At 38.3% G+C, this 14173-nt stretch overlaps 1 protein-coding gene across 1 annotated transcript; it reads right to left on the bottom strand.

The window, feature by feature from the left end:
* Positions 1-2087: 2087 nt before the first annotated feature.
* Positions 2088-14173, bottom strand: FNDC7 (fibronectin type III domain containing 7). Its single transcript, XM_048312615.1, is given in 13 exon segments — positions 2088-3203; positions 3738-3767; positions 4362-4622; positions 5182-5409; positions 5412-5432; positions 6344-6598; positions 7049-7306; positions 7990-8244; positions 9660-9917; positions 10425-10685; positions 11331-11585; positions 13285-13303; positions 13753-14173. Coding segments are annotated over 13 exon segments (2202 nt in total). The 5' UTR covers positions 13816-14173; the 3' UTR covers positions 2088-3165.

Here is a 14173-nt window from a genome sequence, read left to right as displayed (position 1 = left end):
TAGTACTTGAGTTAGCAGTGTAATGGACAGCACAATATTCACTGCCAACCAAGACCCATGAAAATTACTTGAACCAAGACACCCGTCTGACACTATCCTTGGGATTTACTGTCATACAGCTCTTTGGTTTGTATCCAGGGACTCTTTAATTCCTTTTTGTCTTTCTGATGCCATTTTATTTTATGTGCCCTTCCTTAAAGCCAGGAGGTACTGTGCAGGGCTGTGAAAGCAGCTCTGATGAGCACGGGTAAGCTAGTGGAGGTGCTAGTGCTGCCCACTCCGATGTGGTTGCTACAGTGCGGTACAGCTGCGCTGGACATTCATCTTGGGGGCGTTAGAAGAAAATTTCTGCCAATTGTAGTTGGAGGAGTTCTGGTTGCAGAGCTGTTGTCCCACAGTGTGCACTCACTCTTCAGTTCTCAGGGTAAAATGACCATGACTGAAGCACTATGAACCCAAAACTTCCATAGTATGCCGCATGTCCATAATAGCCTAGCTGGGATAGTTACCTTGTGAAGCCTCGTCTGTCTTCGAAATTTCCTGTGGCTCCAACACTAAGTACTGGAATAGTAATATTTATAGCCTCCTACAGTATACGAGCTCTCCTCTTTGGGGGAACCTGAAGAAATTCGATGAATTCTGCTGGCTGTAGTAGATGTTTGAGCCTTTTCCCCCACTCTGAAGTGCGAATGTAGCTTTACGTATGGATGGCCACCAGCTATCAAGCAGGGTAAAACAGCATTTAAATGCCTCTCGATGTTTTGCAATGATGTCATTGTATCTCCTTTTTACTCTTCACCAGCAATAGTTAGATGTGGTAGAACACTTTTTAAATCTCAGTAAATTTGGGTCAAATCTGAAATCAGCTGAAGGGTAGATTTTTCCAGTTCCTTCAGTGGATTGAAAACAACCTAAGTTTTGAGCTATTACTTCTGTGTCAGATACAATTAAAAATAATGTGTATTTTGAATAATACACTTTTTATTTTTGCAAGTGTTCATATTTGTGTAATTTCAACTAATACATCTTTACTATTACACATTGAATTTAATTTTTTTAAGTAAGCATTAATGAAGGCATCTACTGTGAAATAACCTGTACAAGTGATTTCAGAGATACTGCTCTGAAAGCATGCATTTTAGCTTATCAATGTGCTGCCGCCTTTCACGTCTTCAACAGGAATTTTCTTGGTTCTCAAGTCTTCTTTCAAGAGGTTTGTGGGATTGGGTTGCTTGGAGTTTTTTGGTAGGATTTTTGTTTCATTGGTTGAGAATTTTATTGCTTGGGGGTTTTTTGCTTCATATAAATAAAGAGGATAGAAACAGCATCTATAAAAACACTACATCTAATTGTCCTATCCTGTGATCTGAAGTCAGCATGACCCATAAAAGTGTATTTACCTCAGTCTGGAGAGAACCTGCAACCAATCCTGACCAAATGTTTTAATCAGCTCAGTGAATGCCAGTGCTGTTTCACATATCAGCAGTGTTAAGTATGAGACAATTTTATTAGACAATGTCTAATGCCTGAGTAACAACGCTTCCGACTTACACACTGCCACAGTAGGTGGTGTGTATCTGGCTCTGTTTCATTGCTTTTCTTTTCCTCCCTGTTTTGCTAATTGTGTACATCTGCTACCCACATTTTTAGAGCTGAATCAATGTGTTTTTTCTTGAAATCGTGACTCCTCTTCAGCTTTTTGCCTTTTTTTTTCCCCCCAACAGACATGTAAATAATACATTCTGATACAGTTACACTTCTTTTCAGTGGCAAAAGTGAGAGGAGCTGATTCAAAAAGTACTACAGCATCGTGATGTTTGTAGTGTGTAATTGAGATGTTAAGGCCTGTATGCCAGGGAGAATTAAGAGAACATACACCAACAGTTTAGAGTGGCTTAAAGTACTTTAGAGTTACTATTAGAGCATGGAATTAGCAGAATTGCTGAGGTCAAAAAAAGTAGTTTGAGGCTTGAATTTGGTTGCAAAAGAAACCAATTACTTTAGATCTCTGAAAACCCAGTTAAACACACGGTAGTGACAGTGTTTGGCAATGATGTCTGCAAAGAAGAAATCTTTAAATAGAACCCTCAAGGAAGAAAGCCGTTTAATTTTTTATTTAGTGAGAAATAAAACCAACTTTTATTAACTAATGCAGGGCAGTTTTAAATGTTTCCTAAAGAAAGACTTCTTAGATTGTGACTAAATGCAGATCATTTTCCAAGAAGCAGCATATAATTCTTGAGCCATCTACAAGCAATTTACTGAAGCGTGAGATTCCCATGAGATTTTGTGCAAAGTGATCAGAAGCATTGGCTGAGATACCTAATACCTAGTGTGTTCTCTGAAGAAAGGCAATTTCCAGAATGGATAGTGTCTGTTTTTATAAACTGAAGATAGTGTTAAAAACCCTGTTGTCTTTGGATACCTTTATACACATCAACTTCTGAAGGCTGTGTTAGAATACACGTGTTTGTAGAACCATTGACCTTAAACTTTGCTTTCGAAGTCAACTGAGAAAGTAACCACTGTGGAGTATGAGAGAAGGTCCTGCCTGGATTAGGTCTCACATATGGCTAGGTGTTCAACTTCCCTCCTTCCAGTCCTCAAGCAGCTGTGAATGTTGCAGTTAAGAACAGATGCGTCTTTCCAGCTTCAGGAGAGAAAAGACTGAAAAGAACATTTAGGGAGAATGGTGCTGTGAACAACCTTAACATCCAGGATAGCAGTAGGTGAGCAGCAGCAAAAAGGAGATCAGCCTTAGAGGGGAAAAAATCAGCAGTGCTTTCTTGCCATCTGTCTGAGATAGGAGCAGAAAATAGTCTAGAACACCGGGAGAAGGTAAATGAGTGCTGAAGAATATTTTGATTGGATTTTAAGGGTGTTTCTGGGGAACTATAGCATAGTGAAGTGAAGGCTTAATGAAGGGAAAGAAGGTTGTTACAAATGGAGAAAAGGACAGATCAGTAGTGATAGTAGGAGCAGACGAGATTTCAGAGGTAAATATGATGGATTTTAACAAACCGCTTATGCTTATGATATACAGGTCTGGTGAAGCATAACCCTCCAATCCCAAAGATTTAATCAACAGGAAAAGTTTGATTCATACATTCTAATATGAATTGCCATTCTTATAACTCACCTTCTTATCTGAACCAGAATTTTCATCTAGATGTGTTTTGCATTGCTCTTTCCTCTATAAATCACTGTAAAAGAATTTGGAAATTAAGACTGTTCCATTAATGAAAAGCAACTGTCTTGAGAAATTTTTGTTTCAGTGGCTGCTTTTGAAGTTGTTTCTAGCAGTTTACATAGGCAAATATAGCACAAGACTATCCTGTTGAAACCCCAGAAGAAATAAGGTGGAATAGATTGAGGTAAGGCACTCTTTGGTTTTTTTTTTGCTTTTTTTTTTTTCCTTTTTGAAAATAGAAAGCAGAAGTGCCACCTAGCTTCATTTGTAATGGGATATGGCGAGGCTGTAAAAGATAAACCTGCCTTTTATTATGTGCTATCAGATGAATAAGTGTTGTGACCATGCATGATAGTATGCAGGCCACAATATAGTTTTTTTTAAATTATACATTATAAGATGGGGGGAGGGGGTGAGACAAACCTGCATAACACTACCAGAAGCCTTGACTATCAAATTTATACGCTATATGCATCTTATTTGAAGTTACATGATGCAAAAATATTTTATAAACTTCAGTAATTTTTACTGAATGTACTGCTCTTACCCATTCCAACAGAGCTTCCAGAACAGGTGACTGAAATGACATGAAACAGTAGTACAAATGTTAGGTGTCAGGTTGTAAGCTGGAAAACACTATAGTCTGTAGTATGTAGTCCATCTATACAACTATGCAATACCATCAGATAGCAGTAGTTTTATAATGGATTAAATCTGTGCCCTGGGAAAGGAATCCCTAAGTAATTTCCTCCCCTTTAAACAATTTTTACTTTAAAAATGTGCTTAGGAGTGATTAATTGAAAATATTGATTTGTTTCTTTTTAAAAAAAAATCCATAAAACAAAAAGTGCTCATTTATTTGCTTCTACACTCTAACCACTCTTAACCTCCCAAGTGAAAGTTAATTTCTCTATATTCACCAGGATATGGGTGATCCAGTTAAGAGGCACCTGTTTAGGTAAGTGTGCCCAGACCCAAAATGCTGCTGTGAAGTTCCCACCACAGATATTGCAGGACTGCACCCATAAAGTTTACTCTGCAGTCAACGCTAGAGCAGAAAAGCTCTATTCCATGCCACCTTTACCTGCCTAACCTTGGATTGCATTTTAGCCGTCTAGCATGCATGGACAAAAAAAAAAAAAAAAAAAAGCCCGCTCAAAGAAAATTTTACCTGAATATATTTTTTTAGGACAAAATGTGAGCTTTGGCTTCTTGTCAGTCACTGGAGCTACCACCACAGTGTAGACATCCCCACAAGGGATCTCGGTGATATCACAGTGACTCAGACCCGAGCTGGGGGTACAGCTGAAATTGCCCTTTGAGCCACGTAAATCAGCGTTGTAGTTTATTGTTTCATCAGAAGCTTGCCAGAACACCCTGATGCCATTGTTGCTGAGTCTGTAGAGCTTCACCCCGGAAGGGCAGCAAGCACCTAAGAAAGTAAGAAACATTAATAAGCAAATTTTGTGAACTCACAGTGTATTATAAATTTCTAGAGTGCACTTTAAACCAGATTACTGTGATTACCAGCATTTCAATGAGAAATTATCATTTCATGTAAAGCCAAAATAATTATTGAACTAGGAAAAAAAAGTTTTATTAGAGTCAAATTATAGAGCTGGACTTAATTCAGCTATTGTTTTTACATGTTGGAATATTGTTGCTCTTACCTGGCACAAGGCCTACCTTAGAATGCCCAGAATCCTTTTGAGGTCTGTAAAATTGAATTATGGCATAGCATAATTTAAATTTAAAAACTGTTTCTGGAGCAATATTATTAGAACTTCTTTATAGGGCCAACTGATGGCTGTCATAAGGACAGGTCTTAATTATATGAAAATAATCCAAAGTGCATTTATTTTAAGAGGGAACTGCAGGTTTATTAGCTGTGTGTTGAATTTCAGCTGTGCTATTTTTATGAGAGGAACACCACACAAAGTATGTTGTATATTGAGTGTTTTTCTTCCCAATTGCATTTACAATTTGCTTACTAGAAGAATATCCCTGATAGGTGCAGCCGGATGTCAAACCCGTCTCACTAATGGCTCTCAGAGATACTGTGTAGTTAGTTCCACATGTGATACATCCCAGGAGACAGTAGTTCTGAAGAGTGTGACACTTTGCCTGTCCTTTTGGAGACTCCAGTGTTATTACATATGTCTGTGCACCCATCCCAACAGACCAGCTGATACTGGTTACTGACTGTGTCACTTGAGTATCAGGTCATTAGGGCAACAAGGAGCTGAAAGAGAACAAAAAATAGAGAAGTGAATTCTGTTTCGTACCTGGAAAATGGAAGGTATTTCGGGGGGTTGCAGGTAGACTAGTACATGATCAAGAGCAAAGGAATGACAAAGTGCATACTTTTCAGGCAAACACCAGCGTGCTGAAAAATAGTTGACTCTGCTTGGCAAGCCTCTAATAAACAGAATGTCAGGATAAGATCAGTTTGTCTCTAACTGTGGGTTATAACCCTGGAATGACATGATTGTTCACCAAGATTCTAAAAATCACTATGATTTTTCATCAGAATATCAGAGTACATCTGTAGTTTAATTAAGCAGGGTCCATGTCTACCCCTCAAGTCATATATCTCAGTCCAGCTCTGTCTCTGCTCAAAGTCTCTTCCTCTACAATGTAGAATAACTGCAGCCAAACTGCCTGTTAAAAATAGACCCTAGTGTATATTAATCTCTGTACTGGGCCTGGGGATTGTCTGGGTAGGTGGTCGAGGACAAAATCCTGTTAGCAAATTAATAGCAGGAATGGTGGATAGGATGGGTTTTAATCTGTTCTTTACACTGCTTATTTGTTGACACGGACATTACCTCATTGCCTCTCCTGGTAATACTAAATATCAAAATGCTGACAAGGAAGTTATGCATTACATTAGTGGCTTATGTTATTACATTTTAGTTAGCTCTGCCAGAAGATAACTGGTTGCACTAAGGCCTCTCAGTCTGAGGCAACTGCCAAGTGATCCTTCCTTGTCACACACACAAAGATACAGACAGGTTTATGAAAAGGACATCCAACAATACACAGTACAATGTGCACATATTGTAAATTTTAAAAAGCCAAAACCATGGAGTCATAGAACTATTTTAATATTATGCTGCTAAGTATGTTGAACTATATACAATTCCCACATACCTGTCTCTAAAGGGACACTGTAGCTTGGTAAGCTCTGTCCTGCTGGTGATCTTGCTACAGCACTAACAGAGAAAGCAGATCCGCAGGGAAGATCCATTAGGGTACAGGAATTCCCGGTGCTTGTGCAATGCCAAAGTCCAGCCTCTCCTCTGGCAGTGACAACATATGTAGCTTCTTCACCGTTAGATTGCCACAGCACACTGATTACAGATAGACCCTCCTTTGAGATATTTTTAATTTCAGGACTGCAGGGAGCCGAAATATTTCATATTAATAGTATTTAAAGAGATTGTTTATGCATACTATATAAGTTACACATGAAAATTAAATTCCAGTTAGAATCGACAAATTACTTTGGAAAAGTATATGATACTTACATGCTTTACTCCTGGTGAGAAATTAGAAATTGTGACGGAACAGACAACCTAAAGATTTTGTGTATAAATTGTAATTCTGATTTTCAAAATACTGGAGCTATCAGAAGCTTTCAATACAAATTCGATATAAATTCCCTTCTTGTAGTGTATTTTTAAAGACTTTCAGTTTTGGAGTTGTTGGGTTTTTGGTTTTTTAAAATTTTTACCAGTAAACTTAGTAAAACAGTTAAACAGTAACTTAGCACTCCAGTAATGTTTCCCATCCACGAATCGCTATAATAACTAATAATGAGTTCTTCAGCTCAAGGAAAATGAGTGATTACACTACCTGTTGCCACGTACTGCGGCGCACACGAGGTGTTGCTGCCCCGGGCCTCGCTGACGGAGTACACGGTGATATTGTAGGGAGTGTTGCACTGCAGAGCCGACAGGGTGCAGGCCGTGGCCGTGTCCTTGCAGAGCACCACACCGCTCTCGCCGGCTGCTCTGGTCTCGTACAGGTCAGCGCCTCGCACAGGAGCCCAGGTGACCCGCACGGTGTCGCTTGACATGAACACGGCCCTGAACTCACTGGGGCAACAAGGAGCTGGGAACAGAAAAGGCAGAAAGGGAAACTCGAATGGGCGTGGAAAACTGACGCAAATAACAGCCTTGCTTCGTTTATCTATGTGCTTCGTGTCTTCTCCAAAGGTGACCAGTACTGTGCAAACAGTCTAATGAATCCCAGCTTTCTGCTCCTTCCAAATCGATAGAGGACATACTAGTGTTTAGGTCAGGCACAGGAATTATGTATATCCTTGATTTAAAATTTTAAAGCTCTAGAGGTTATATAACCCTAACAATGTTCTTCTCAATTTCCCATTGAACTTACTATTTTTTTTCATTTTACAAGCATGAAAACTCCCATGAGGAAGTTTAAGACTTTGGTACACCCTTCCTGAGGTAAAACTTAAAAAAAAAAACCCCAGACAGGACTAGAGTTCAAATGTTTTGCCAGGGCTGTGTATTATTCATGTCCTTGCCTGATGATTGTTAATCGTTAAACTGTTTTCAAGTTTGTATGCATGTTGTTGCACTTGACTATGCAACTTAAGTTTAATTGCAATGTGAACTGTTTCTTTTTCTCTCCCAGCCTTCGTGTGTTATGCCTAAAACCTGAATAAAAATAGAAGTTTAAGTCATTATCTTCCCATAAAAATGTCCAAACAGCTCTACCATAAACACAGTTAAAGGATCCAAATGAATTTGCAGGAATACATGGCTACTTACCAGTAGTGTAATTGAATATATCACCTAAAGGGCTCTGCCCTGCCTTGTTATATGCAAAGACGCTAATGAAATAAGTGAAGCCACAGTCCGACTGGAAATGGCATTGAGTATATGATGTGTTGCACTGCATTTCCAAGCCATCATCACTCTTCACAAAAACCACATAATAATGACCAAAACTGACGCTGGACCACGATACCAGCAAGTGTCCAGGTTCATCCTCCTCAATTGATATGTTTACTGGTGCACAAGGAACTGGAAAAAAAACCATTTAAAAAGAAAAATAGTCTCAATATCAAATCTTTTTTTCTTTCGTGAAGTTATACTCCCGGGGAATAAAGGAAAATCAGGGATATACAGAATTATTCCACTAAGCTTGAACAGTTGCTCTGTCTTGATCAAGAAAACAGCAACTTAGCTGCCTTTACAGAGGTTGCTACTTACATTTAGATGACAAGTGGGTATGATTTTTACAGAACAAAATAGATGCTACCATCATGTTTTACAGAAACATCTGCTTAAGGAGCCCTCTAAACAAAACCAGTGACACCAGGCACTACTTCAAAAGGAACTGGCACAGTGTGTGCTTACAAACAGTAGGTCGGGATGATAATTGGAATACTAGCATGAGTAGCAGTTGGCATCCTAAAGCCACTATATGTGAAAACCCTTTATATTTTTGTATAAAACTTACTGGCTGTATCTGAGTTTGCTTAGGTTTCCTTCCTGTTGGCATCCCAAAATGCCACATTAAACTGCAGACTCCATGGCTTTTGTTTAAATAGAATTTACTTTCTTTCTAGTTCAATAAAGTGTAGCTTGCTGCTATTAGAATGAATATACATGATCTAGCTGAAGCAGTGCTGGCTGAGATTACAGCCCACAGCTTAACAGTTGTCTCTTGCATAAGGCTCTCTCGTCCTGTTAGATGCACTGCAGAGTTGCTCACATGATTCATCTCCTAACCCCTATTGTGAAGAGTCAAAATAAGGCACGTTACATCAAATAACTAAGTAAATAATGTTGTGTATCTCAAGTAGCATATAATAAAAAGAAATAGTTTAGATTTTGATTACATGGGCAGTTCATCTAACAGGTCAGGAAACAACAATCTCTGACATAGAAGTGGTGCTGTAGCTGAACTGAGCAAGCTCTTGTCCTGGCAATGGTTGATGGTTTCTTAATTTAGTCTAGTGGTGTTATTTTGGCTGGATATGCTTCTGTTGACCTTCTTTCTAACTAACAACTTGACTTGGCCCAGAACAATTCTAAGCCCAGAGGCAGTCCTTAATGCTATTTCCTCACAAATTTGTTCCAATCAATTTGTGACAGACCTGACACAGTAGGACAGATCTGTTATTCCTTACATTAGTTTTACACCCAGAAAATTGACTTTAGAACATGTACTTCTGGTAAGAGGAAACTCCAGGCTTACTGGTTTGGCCAACAATATATATACTATTACAAGTTTTTGTCACAGAAATATGAAGAATGTTTAGGCTCTTACCCCTGCAGTAAGAAAAGTATATGGCATAATTTATGAACAAAGGTCAAAAGCAGAACTAACTACTTGAGAATCACTTGTGAATTGCAATGGATTCATTTACATTTGAAATTAAAGAAGTATATGTTAAAATGCCACAAGCTACATACAAATCAGTGACACATACTAGTTTTTAAGCTTACTGCATCAGTAGGTTTACTGGATCCAGCATTATTGTATGCTGTGACAGAAACATAATACTCAGAGCTGCACTGGAGGGATGGCACAATGCAGGAGGCAGAAGATGTGTTACACCTCAGTTTCAGGAGTCCACTGGAGACTGTGACACTGTAAGTTAGAGCTCCTTCTGTTGGCATCCAAGAGACAACGGCTCTTAAAGCACCACTACAGAAAGCTACTTTAACATCCACCGGTGCTTTAGGACCTATGGTATATCAATTTGGAACACATAAGTTTAACTTAGATTAACGGCCTACGGGCATGATCTTTTTCATAACTTGCAAACTAAATGAATTTTTTTCTGGTGCAGACCCTACCCTCATTCATGTTAAAATGACATTTTTAAAAATAAATAGTTCTAGTTGCCCACTGCTGAAACTCCCTGCTTATTTGAGTATTTGCTTCTCACAATTAGAAAAACCCTCAAAATCAAAGTCTAAGTTAGTGTAACCCTTATCCAGACCTGTCCTAGGTACAACTTTAGTGACAGTAAATGGTATCTTTGCCTCAGTAATATTCACTAAACATAGCTATGTCATCTGAGCTTTCATAAACTTTGAGATGGGGCAAAAATAATATGATCTGAAAATCTACCCAATGTATCTTTGAAAAAACATAACACAATGACATATACACATAAATACTTCCTGGTATATTGTTGCTGTGTTGTTTTTGGAATGCTGACTTGGTTTCATAAAAGAAAATTTCTTACTTGTTCTTTGGTTATACGTGAAATCATCTCCAGGCATCCCATTGGCATTCCAGGCAGAAGCCTTGATAGTATAGAGAGTTCCTGGATCTAGATTTGTAAATATCAAGGATGTATTGGTGGTGTTCTCCTTCAGCATTCTGCCCAAACCATCTGATCTCATGAGTGACACAGAGAATCCAGCTGCCATATGCACAGCTTTCCAGCTCACTGCAATGGAGTCACAACTCAGAGAATGAACAGACAGAATCGGAGCAGCCAGGACTGTTGAGAAGGAACAAAATTAAGCTTTTGGTTTTTCAGTAGTACGGTTTGAAAGGACCAAATTTGAAATGAATACACAGAAACAACAATCGCTAACCCTGAGAGACAAATTCAGTAACAACAAAACCAGAAAAATAAACTAATGCAAGATTGACAGAATAAATTTGGAAAGTGATTTGGTGCCTCAGTTATTGTATTGCACATTTTGTGAAATGAACAAAAGTTGTACAGAAAGTGTGAAGGGCTGCATGTGTTGAATGAAAATCACCAAGAAGATACTGCATTTCCTCTCCTCTTAAGTTTCACAGTATCTTACTATTTAATACTTTTGGTTCTTTCTTCATTTCTTCTATTCCTTCAAGTTATGCCATTTGTTAAAGTAAAATACATATATTCATACCAATTCTAGTAAAACTCCCAACTGAACTTTTAACTTACTGTACCATCATAAAGTAAACCATTAATTCAGACTCTTGTCCTAGTCATTAAGTCAGATAGCTGAATTTTAGTCCTCAAAAACTGAAAGAAGAATGTGATCAATACAATTTAAAATACAAGATTATAATAATTCAGGACTGGTACATGCATGAATGCTTTATATTGTAACAACATCACAGAATTTGAAATAAGATTTTGAAAGTCCACCTGTTTTTACTTTTTTGAAAGGTGAAGGCTGGCTTTTTCCTCCTGAATTTATAGATCTGATAGTGACTCTGTACAAGGTGGCAGGTTTCAGTCCCGTCACAGTGCCTGGAGAATTTTTTACTATAGTTTCAACGAAGGAATCTTGATCTTGTGCAGTCAGCATATAATTAGTAGCCCCGGGTACCGGTCTCCATTCCACTGTGATACTGCTGCTAAGTTTTGAATAAGCTTGCTCAATAACAGGTATGTCTGGAGCTAAAATGGAAATAATGATAGACATACTGAAGCTAGGAAACTCAGCCCCGTGGAGCACTGTGTGCTTTGAACATTTCACAAAGACAAAATGTAGGACAAATAGTCTACACTTTCTATGGATGATTAAAAATTAAGTTAAATGGACTTTCAGTGAACATTAATGAAATACAGAGAGTCTTGCGATATTCTAGACCAAATTTTGTCTTTCAATAAAAATACTCTAGTACCCTGAAATCACTACTATGAGATAGCATTATTTAACCTAGGTTACACTGAGAGGTTCTCCTTTAAAGCCAATTAACTATGTTACTAACTAAAGCAATATACAAAGCAATATATACAAAGAAGAAGTGCATGTTTATACAAAGCAGTCTGAAATAGGATGCTGAACCATAGGCATTTCTATATCAAAGCAACACACAGTAATCTAGTTTGGAAGGGATTATGGAAACTCACCTAACCCCTTGCTCAGAGCAGATATACTTAGCTGTACAATAACATGACAAATCAAATATTGTAACTAAATGCTTTGGTGTTATGCTCTGCCATTCAGAAAGAGCTCTTGTGTACTGCAGACACAAAACTAACTACACAGAACTTATTTCTTAACCACGAGTAATTCATGTTCAGAAATCAGGATGTGCATGCTAAATTCAGCATTTATAAAGCAATTCCACATGATGCAAGGCTGCAAAACACTAGAAGAGGAAAAAAAAAAAAAGATAAAATGAAGGTACATCCCACCTAAAATTAAGAAAAGGAATGTAGAAGTATTTGGGATGAAGTAGATGCCTTGAGGCAAAGTTGTTCATAGCAAGGTAGCTCATGTGGGATTTGGGAGACCTTAGCAAGTATTACACACAGCTGCTCAGTTAAGTGCTAACATCTATGTGCTATAAATTCTCTATTTGACTGTTAGGCAAGACTTAGACCTGAGTAAGGATTTCCTGCACAGAAATTTTTATGAATCATTACTAAAGACAATATTTTAAAACAAACTGAAAAAATATATAGTGCAGTATTTTGCTCAAAGATTGTGAAAGACCCATCTGCAAATGTTCCATAGGCACAGTCAGACAGAATATCTGGGACTGTTTTTACAAATGGGGCAAAAGAGGGTGTCTGACTGTGACTGACAAGACTTGCTTGGGACTAAGAGCAGACTTCAATGCTTAGTTGAGTAGCTGTGTGCATAGGAGATTGTGCTTCTTCTGGTGTGGTTTTGATTTTGGTCTTTTTGGTTTGTTTGGGTTGGGTTTTTTTGTTTTTGTTTTTGTTTTGAGGAGTGTGGAGGAGTTTTCTTTTGATGTTTCTTTTGTTTGTTTTTTTAATTATTAAAATATACAAGAATTAATTGGGTGCACATATGGGACAGTGTGAATCCCATTTGTAGCACAGCTGTGTAATGAATGGCAGAATTAGTTAATCTGAGTGTTCTCCCTGGTTCACACTAGTATCAAGGCACAAATCTGAATATTTGTGCAAGTGTCCAACAGAACTGTGACTCCTAAAAATGAGACTTAAAATTTATAAAGACATCAATGTAACTTTTTAAGCCTGAATCAAACACAAAAACAATTTTTGTTTATAAAGCTGCTAGAATTTACAGAATATTTTATTAAAAATGAAAAGAGTATGTTCTTTTCAGACCCATTCAAAAATAGGCAGGCAAAACCAAAATACCATTTTGAAGATTTACCTGTGTTTGCTGAAAATATCTGAAAAGGAAGATGTGACAAAATTAGAAACACAATGTGAAATATTTTATTTCGAAAATTAAAAATCTAAGAATGTTAGTAACAACAACATAAAATACTATGTTTATGAGCACATTTTACTGATATGATGTATTTGCTCAGATTCTTTAAGCATGGAAAGAGAATGCAACCAATGAGATTTGGTACAGGTATGCAGATTGTACTGCTTCTGCATTTTCCCTTCTGAACCTGCCTATTGATCCTGTTTGCGGTTGTTAACACACTTTGAAAGGCCCTGGGTGCTAATATATTCTTTTATTTTTATGTAAATAGTGCAAAACTGTAATAGTAACTAAATACCAACGTGGAAGCGGATGTCTGATACTGCTCCACCCTAACTTCTAGTTTACTTTTCCGAAGAATACAGTATCGTCGCTAGAAACAGCTTTCAGCAAGTAAGTTGCACTCACCATTTCCAGGCAGCTGAGAAGCACTCCAATAAACGCTAATAATTTACTTTTTGCACTGCACATCTTGTCAGAGCTTCGTTCCAGTTTCACACGGGGGCGAGCTGAGGCCGATGCCCAGCGCTGCTTCCCAGCGCTGCTGTCACTGTAGGCGCACTCCCCGGGGGAGAGGAGGTCGCGCTGGGCTGGCCGCTCCTCCCTGCTGGACCACAGCCGGACAGCGGCCACCAAACCCTGGTGACACGGGGCCACCACAACACTCGGCTTCTGGCCGCATGGGTGGTGGGGGCTTCTTCCCTTCTGTTATAGAATGGAGATTCTCTATGGTTTATGCAAGACTCATAAAATAACTAAGCCAAATGAAATTTGCTCTTCGGCTCATTGTCTATTGTATTTTTGCCCACTTACAAGGATCTTCTTTTCT

Source organism: Corvus hawaiiensis, chromosome 9, assembly GCF_020740725.1.
Source record: "Corvus hawaiiensis isolate bCorHaw1 chromosome 9, bCorHaw1.pri.cur, whole genome shotgun sequence".
In the NCBI taxonomy this organism is placed as follows: domain Eukaryota; kingdom Metazoa; phylum Chordata; class Aves; order Passeriformes; family Corvidae; genus Corvus; species Corvus hawaiiensis.
The sequence above is the reverse complement of the archived record's forward strand: the minus strand, read 5'-3'. Positions and strand labels throughout refer to the sequence as shown.